Genomic DNA, 9,000 nt, shown 5'->3' with positions numbered 1-9,000 from the left:
ATACATATCATGGAATATAAAGTTTCATATCAGAATAAACAAAACGGTCAGTGACACACTTTATTCTCCCGCTAGCCTAAACACAACCTAAGCTATGAACATTATTTGCTTTAGGGTGCTTTGTTACTAAACCTTTGCATAACTTAGATTGCATGACGATTATCAGAGGTCAATATTGCGATCATTTATCATGACTATATTTTTGAATGGTCGTAGCAGCAGCAGTATCATTTTCAATAGTCTGATGCTAATATTTCCATACATTAAAGTACCTTAATATACACCAATGATAATGTTTGTCTGACTGAGTGAGACTGAGTTACAAAGCTGTTTCTGGGTTAAGGATTTCCTTAAAATAAAACAAGCATAATCTGATGCGATCTACATCTATATTATAGTATCTGGAAACATAGAGGAGCTTAGTCATTGTGGCTGCTGTGATTCACCTTTAAACATGCGCAGACTCGTCTAAAGGTAATCATGGCATGGGCTGCTCTGCTTCAGGCCGGTGAATGCTGCAAACCTGCATTTCTGCACCTGCCTGAGGCATACACTGTTCGCTTCTGTACTCTGAGAGAGAGAGAGGGGGGGGGGGGGGGGGGGGGGGGGCGAGGGGGCGATAGAGGGATACACTGCAAGATGAAGGAGTGAGAGAGAGTGAGAGAGAGGGAGATAAAGGCAGAAAGACATAAAGAAAATGGCTAGAACAGAGGAAGAGAGAGAAGCCTGCATACCAGAGGAAGCAGACAAAACAACCCTCCGCTTCACACACATTCTCGTTTAGGCTTTATGATCTCCAGAGGGGAAAACAGACAGATGATCTGATGTTCTCTGCTGGGGGGGGGGGAAGGCACATGCCACTGCCTGCACCTGTACGCTAACTGACTCCACATATCAGTGTGTTCAATGAAATGAGAAACTCAGGCGGTCTGTGGTTCCTGTACCTCTCTCTGCAATATAAAAACACTCAGTGCTGCTCACACGTTGCTGATAGTGACTCCCATGTGTTCACACCCCAAACAGCCTTCGAGGCACATCCTGACTCATCATCGGTGACAAACAAGGTGTTCTTGGGCGCAAGGTTTGCTAATGAATCGCACATCATAACTCTAAAGGAAGTGGTGTACTTTAAGAGAGAATAGAAGATGGCACTGGTAGAAAAATGTTTGTACAACAGTAAGAGGAGTTATGTCCTTCTCCCTCTGCGGGGGCCCCATGAGGAGGAAAGGGGAGAGCGAGTGGTCAACAGAGGTCTCTCCAGGAGCCGCTGAATACCAGAGGAGCTGACAGGTATGTACAATAAGGAATGCGCTTCTCAGCCACACCTGTGGGGAACACACAAGCCTGGCCTCTCTCATCCCACTGGCTGATCTCCCTGTGATTGACACCTGGAAGAACTATTTGGCTCCAGTCCACAAGAGCCAGGGGGCAGGCATGGCGAGTTCTGAGTGTGAACCAATGGCAGCGGAGGAATCCCTCGGAGCCAGGCGGGGCTGCAGTGAAATAAAACTCATCAATGGGGTGTGTCTCCAAAGTTTGTCAGCAGTCAAACAGCGAGGGGCCACTTCTGCAGGAACCCACTCTGACTGGTTACAGCTTAACTAGTTCCTCGCTGCGTGAGGATCTCAGCGTGTTCCAGCAGGAAGAGATGGTAGAAATAGACTCTACTTTCCTCCATGACAGCACTTCTTCTGCAGCTCAACGATGGAAGCAGCAACAGATCAGGACCAGGACTCAAAGAGAAGGGATGTCTCCAGGCTGGCCATGGATGGGGACTTTTGTTTAAACCTCTCAGGACTCACTTTCGTCCCTTCACCTTAGGTCCTCCATCGGCTGTTGTGGTTCTGTGGTCGCTCACATCTCCTTATCACTTTTCCAGCCCAGCTATAGATTTTGTATCCGTTGGACGGAGAACTGATAAGGGCATGTGCATGACATTACCTTCAGATACTGCAGAGACAACATCTGAGTCAAAGAGCCTCGAGGGTAAATCAGTCATTGAGTTCATTTTGGTGATCATTGTAAAGACTTTTTTTGTGTTTCTGCTTTAGTTATTTTTCGCTTCACGTGACTAGAACTGTTAGTAAAAGTATAAGTTCTTAAGAGCGCTATGTCATATATTTAAATGTTAACTTTTGAAAACAATCTTTAGTAAAGGGTAAAAGCAAGTTCATATACCAATACTAACATTTAAGTTGCATTGTGATCTATTTAATACTTTGTGTATAATTAAATAATCTTAAGTGTTTGTAGATGATTTAGATTTAGATAAATGGCGTCATACTTTACATCAAAGGACTAAAAAGTGGGAAGCTTTGTTTTTGCACGTTAGTCTTGTAAAAGGAGAGACAGTGGAAGATTAACTGAGACAAAGAGTCCCTTCAGGCAGCACTGAGAACACCTGGGTTAAAGTCATATTTCCATGAAATATGTCAGAAAGCATTGGTTTTCATTTGTGGCTTCAGGCAAGATCACATTCTTCACTCAAAAAGGCAGTATGTAGGCAAGACCATAACAAATAAATACATGTATTGTTCTGAAACAGTGTGTATGTCAGTGGGAGCATATAGTTCCCTTGAGTGTGATTAAATTCAGATCCTTTAAAATTAAATGTAAAAATCGCAGGCGTGAACTCGGACACCCTGACATGACACAGCATGGCTAATTCATTTATAACACGGAGGATGATGCAACTGGTTACGTGGAATCCAAAAGTTAGCATGCCACAATACTGACATGACTTTCACACCCAGAAACACGCAGCCTGTTACTTAATAACAGGTCATTGAGTGTTTAGTTTCAATCGTAACAAAACATCTCATACTTTAACACACCTCACTAGAATAAACGTGTTGATACAAAAGGATGGATCAAAATCAGACTGAGAGATAACTACAACTGATATCTGGAAAACAGAAGTATGAACATGTATGCGATTCATAGGAAAACCTCATGGCTTTATTTGAAATGGTGTTAGATATGAGAGCCGAGGGATTCTTCATTTTAAACGTCTAAGCTAGTTCAACCAACTTGCATCATTTAAAAGACTTCTAGGGAAACCTTTTTTAAATAATTGAGTTTACAATAAGTAACTCAGAATGACTTCGACATATTTTAAGATGCATAAACTGCTTTGAAACACAATATACCATGTTTAAATGTGCCGATAACCTGTTTGCAAAATCCTCTATTCGTTTCTGCAACGTTAAATGTGTCTCTATAAGACTTTGTTTCAACTGTTTTGGATACTTTTTTTCTCATTCTCACCTATCAATAAAATACATCTCAAAGAGTTAATAAATCTTAATAAAAACTGCCAGAAAAAACACTTTTAATGAGACATTTATTTAAGTCTTACATTGTTTATGCTGTACACTTTGTTCATTCTAAATAGGTGCATTGAACAAAGACACAATGAACACAAGCACACATCAATATGCAGAAAACCACACACACACACACACACACACACACACACACACACACACACACACACACACACACACACACACACACACACACACACACATCACACACACACACACACACACACACACACACACACACACACACACACACACACACACACACACACACACACACACACACACACACACACACACACACACACACACACACACACACACACACACACACACACACACAACAACAGTTTCCCTAAGCTACAATCTTGATTTACTGGCTGCTCTGTAACTGAGGCGTCCCCCCCCCGAGGCGTCCCCTCCTCTCTACACCTGGTGGAGGATCCTCTCTCCTCTGAAGTGTAACGATCTCCTCCCCTCTGTCAGCATATCACTGTAAGGTCACTTTGCATACATTTGCGCAAACGTCCGCATACTTTTACACAGTCTACTTCTTCCACCTCAATCTACAAAAACAGGCTTAGTGCTTCCCTTTCTCTGTTGTAGTGCTTTACGTGTTTTTATACCAGATGCCATGAATAAAAGCAACCATTTGAAGTCATTAGGATTTGCGACACGCATGATTTGATAGACGCTTGTTGTGCTATAAGCATCATGGTATTCCAAATTATCAAAGTCAAATGTAACAAAGCAATATCTCTTATCTAAAGCACCAAAAATCCACAAAGATGGTACATTTGAAGCATCATTTTGACAGAGCAGCATACCATTGATAAACTATAAATCATAAAAGCATAATATAAAGATGAAGCAGTGCACCTAAGATTAATATCAACTCAACCAACTGGAGACTGGGATTACATATTGCAAATGTTGTACACCAAAGAAAGAATGTCAGGTCTGAATCTGAAAATATGATAATTAATGCAGTGCCGTTACCCATTAGATAATAAAACTCATTTGTTGTGAGTGATCCACTGAATAAAGCTGGAGTGTTGTGTTTAAGCGAGACCGACCATGGAGGCGCTGAGGTCCCACAGCCTCTTCGCTGCAGCATCGTCCAGGGCCTGGGGGGCCGGCTCTTTGGGGGCACAGTCACTGCGGGAGGAAATCAAAAAGGGGGAGAGAATCAACAAGAGTCCTGAAACTGCAGGAATGCAATCCAGCTGTGTGCCAAGGTCGACATGGGTTTATCTAATGAAGTTATACAAAATTCCACTTGACATTTGTTGTAGAGTTGAGAAAACACAAGTCAATTTGATCTCATGTTTGTCACGAACAGGTCAAATCAACCGAGTTTAGTTTTCTGAATGTCAAAATGCTACTTGGGATAAATAAAGTATCTATCTATTTATCTAAATCTAAAGAAATGAAAGGACACGGTAAAGAAAATGGAGTGATTTCAAGCTGGTCTAGCTTCCAGTTTTCCAATGTTACACAGAAGCCAAAGCGCAACGGTTTTGTCTCTTAAAGTAACACAACAACAAATAAATATAAATATATTCTAGATTTAATATTTGCCTTAAATTCAAGTCTCATCCATTTTGACTACCCCACTTTTAATATACTAAAAAAAAAGTTATAACTCCAAATGTACATCTTCTAGAAAAAGAAAAGGAAATCTATGAGAAAGATAGCGAGCAAATCCTTGTCTCGTGATTTTATACTCTAAGAAGTATACTATGCCATCATTCATTATTTCATTGTCCTTCTCTGCCATTGTAAAATGGACCAACAAATGTATATTAAGTGGACTGAATTCTAGACAACTGCAAATATAAACCGAGGTTTATCTTCCCAGTTGGGGGAGAATTATCAGCGTTGTACTTGCCTGTAGTAGAGGCCGCTTGAGTTTGCCAGTCTCTCGTCCACAGCGCAGTGGAGGGTGGTCTGAGCTCCTTCCCAGGGACTTTTGACAAAGGTCATAACTGCTGCAGCAACGATCCTCTTCCACATGGCTAAAGTAGGGAAAAGGTGGCGGCCTAGTTCGGTGCGGATGATCCCAGGGTGAAGACTGTACACCGTCACTCCAGTGTCTAATGAGAGGGATGCATCGAATCAAAGGTTAGTTGCATGAAGCACTATAAGACTATTCAGGAAATTAAAGGGGCAACTGTAGTCAACTAAAGCAAAACAAAACATATTTTACTACATATTTATTTAAAAAGGTGGGACACAGTTTCTGATGAATAACATGCATTTTTGAAAAATGCCTTATTACCCTACCTTTCAGTCTAGAAGCTAGTTCTCTACTGAAGAGCACGTTGGCTAGCTTGCTTTGGCGGTAGCTGGTATGGGGATCATAGTCTTTATCCAGATTGATGTCTTCAAAATGTATGCGGCCTGTATGAAACAATAACGTGTAGTCTTTAATTAGAAAATACATTTTGAAATTCCAAAACAATCATGTACGTTTAATTTATCACAAAAACCAAAGTATAATATGAATCTGAGTGAATAAAAATGTCAGAGAGAAAATTGTAACCACTATTTGATGAATACAAATTGATGGAAACATAGCCTTTACCTTTCTCGTGTGCCATGCTGGAGACGTTGACGATGCGACTTGGAGTCGATTTCTTCAGCAGGTCCAGAAGAGTGTTGGTGAGGAGGAAATGTCCCAGGTGGTTGACACCAAACTGCATTTCAAAGCCGTCCTGAGTCTCCCACTTAGGACAGAACATGATACCTAGAAATCAAATAAAACCCTTAAATAAGAAACCGGAATCATGATCAAGTAAGTTTTAAATGCTAGTATTCATGTGTGGTGTTAAATGCGGATGGTCTTTTTTACTTTCATTTTAACATCTCAGCTTAGTTTTGATTATTTCTGATTGTTGGCATGCATTGCTTTTAATTAGCACAACAACATAAGAAACCATTACAAAGTCAAATGTTCTACAAAGTGGTTGTAAACAGCTTGTCTGTAAAGTTAAATATCACCCAAATGAATTCCATGCTGAGAAGGAAGGCATATCTAAATGCATATCTAAGAAACTGAATGTCACAGTGACTTCGAAAGAGAGAAAGTGAATAGTGTCTTTCCACACTCTTAGTTGAATACGATTACTTGGAACAGTGGGAACTTTTATGACATGATTATAGTCAACCAGTTCAGTCTACTTTTCTTTTGACCAGTCGCTCTTGCTGACTAGATTGATGACATTTTTCGATGACAGTGGCCTGCAAAAGAAAACAGTCTCTCCCATGGCACTGTTGAAGAGGTATTTTTGTGCAATATGGGCCATGGTAGTGGACATGCCTCTATGCTGATACTCAATACTTGTCTAGATATTGCATTCTAAAATATAAATTGTAAGTATTTGATTTAATAAAAGACAGCATAAATCGGAAATGGCTTCAGTTGTGATCTCTAGCTGTGAGGTGATATTTAAAAGTGCTCCGAAATATGCCCGTAGGTTTATACATTACATCCGTTTTTTCCTATAAATGTGTGGTGCTTTTGATTACTTCATTATCGCTCCTGTGGTAAAAATGTAAGGGAGAACGCCTGCAAAGCACCTGCATTGTTGATGAGGATGTCCAAACGTTCCTCATTCTCCTGGACTTCTTTGGCCAGGTCCCTGACAGACTGGAGCGAGGCCAGGTCCAGTTTCTTCACCACCACGTTGCCGTTTCCACTCTGCTGGCGGATCTCATCAGCTGCAATGCGGGCTTTAGTCATGTCTCTGCAGGCCATTATCACTCTGGCTCCTTGATAAAGAAAAGTGGAAGTAGTATTGAATAACTAGTCAAGGAAGCAGTCAATTTAGTTAAATCCAAAGACACTGTTAACATAATAGTGCCGCACAAAAACAACAACAAATAATATTTACAGAAAATGAACGCTCACCCCGATTGGCCATATCCAGGGCCGTCTCCTTCCCAATGCCACAGTTGGCTCCTGTGATCAGGACTGTTTTCCCGTCCAGCCTGACCCTGCTCCGACACACTCCCCCAGCCATCCACCTCCGCAAGGCCAGTGCGCTCACTCCTGACAGAAGAACAAATAATAACATTAATATCAAATGCAGTGTAATATGCCTGGTTTTGGTAGTTATTTTTGTATTTACCCCAATGTTCAATGAATCAGAATCAGAATCAGAAACGGGTTTATTACCAGGTAGGTTCAGACATACCAGGAATTTGACTAGGTGTCGTAAGCAGTAATTATTAACATTGAAATAGAATACATTCATTTATACAGTTTTCTTGGTCCTTGAATATGAGATGTGATAAACTGTTGGTAAAACAAATCTTCTTACAAGAGTTGCATTGAACCCCTGCTTTCGAATTTCAGCTATGGCTTTAGATTCAAGGAGATTATAATATAAGGAGCTTAATTTCACTGTGCATTTATGACAATACTCTAAATACTTACTATTTCATACTTAACAATGCTCAATCAATTGGCTACTCCACTGGTATTTCAAGATATTAACAAAGTGAGCTGCATTCACATGAATACATGTGTCATAGTGAACAACATGTCAAACTTCTCTGACAATCATATTTCTGCCTGATAATGTACCATTATATTCCAACCCGCTGCATTCTCAGTAGGAGAGTTAGCTTTCTTTGCACTGACATGATAGAAAACGTAGAAAGGTACAAACACAGCACACACAATATCCTTGAGAGAAGAGAAACATTTACCTGCAACTAAAGCAACAGCGAGACCGGTTGCATGCTTCTCCACAAAGTCCCTCATATTATCTGCGTAGTTTTGCATATTTTAGCCTGTTAATTGTTATTACCAAACTACAAGCTTTAGTAGAAAGAAGTAAAAGTAATGTCCGCTCAGAATATCACTGAGCAGTTTATAGGATGAAAGTCAATGCTATAAAAAACAAACACTGTTTCCACTTCCTCGGTGTAGCAAAGACGATTTTGATTGGGCGTGGTGCAAGAGCTGGGATTTTCAGAATAAAAGACTCTTCTCTAATGTCATGACACATGTTGTGTTGCACTACAAGCTGCTGCTGTTTGGCTTTTATCTACAATTAAAAGATGACATTTGCACTTGTGGTAATGACTTGCTAATCTCGGGCATGTTTTGATAATCTTTCCCAGGCTCAATGAGAGCAGAGCAGCCGATCTGTGTAGCTTTCACACACCCTACACACACCCATCTGCACATTGCAGCTCGCTGACTAATCTTCTGCTGTGTTATATAAACAAACCGAAGTTCAGTGTTTCCCTAAATGCAACACCAGTAGTTGAATTGTTATTCTTAATTTGGTCAGAAATCACATTTGACAACACAACATTAGTAAAAGGTAACTAAGTACATTTAATCAACTACTGCATGTACTGTACCTACAATGTTAAGGTAGTATTTTAGTTATTAGCTATTTTTCATAAATGCCATTTTCTTAATGCCTTTCATTTTTGTAAAGCACTTTAAATTGCCTTGTGTTGAAATAATAAACTTGCCTTACCTTACTTCTCCACTACTGATACAAATATTGTATTTCCTACTTTACTACAATTATTGAATTGCTCTATTCTTATTACTTTTCCAAATTAACATGACAAGTCATTCAATGATTTAAACCAACAACATGTTTAAGTTCAAATGTGCTCCAACTGCAGGTAACATGTCAATGCACCAACA

At 40.1% G+C, this 9,000-nt stretch overlaps 1 protein-coding gene across 1 annotated transcript; it reads right to left on the bottom strand.

Annotated features, from left to right (window-relative positions):
• Positions 1-3,682: 3,682 nt before the first annotated feature.
• On the bottom strand, positions 3,683-8,267 carry si:ch211-107o10.3 (uncharacterized protein LOC407663 homolog). The gene is made up of 7 exons (XM_034116542.1): positions 8,040-8,267; positions 7,237-7,377; positions 6,906-7,097; positions 5,911-6,072; positions 5,610-5,726; positions 5,215-5,419; positions 3,683-4,481 (listed from the first exon to the last, which is right to left on the bottom strand). Exons 1-7 carry the CDS (start codon positions 8,113-8,115, stop codon positions 4,385-4,387), a joined length of 990 nt encoding a protein of 329 aa, XP_033972433.1. The 5' UTR covers positions 8,116-8,267; the 3' UTR covers positions 3,683-4,384.
• Between the last annotated feature and the right edge of the window lie 733 nt (positions 8,268-9,000).

This window comes from Trematomus bernacchii, unplaced genomic scaffold, assembly GCF_902827165.1.
Source record: "Trematomus bernacchii unplaced genomic scaffold, fTreBer1.1, whole genome shotgun sequence".
Classification (NCBI taxonomy): Eukaryota; Metazoa; Chordata; class Actinopteri; order Perciformes; family Nototheniidae; genus Trematomus; species Trematomus bernacchii.
Note: the sequence above shows the minus strand (reverse complement) of the source record. Positions and strands in the feature narration are given on the sequence as shown.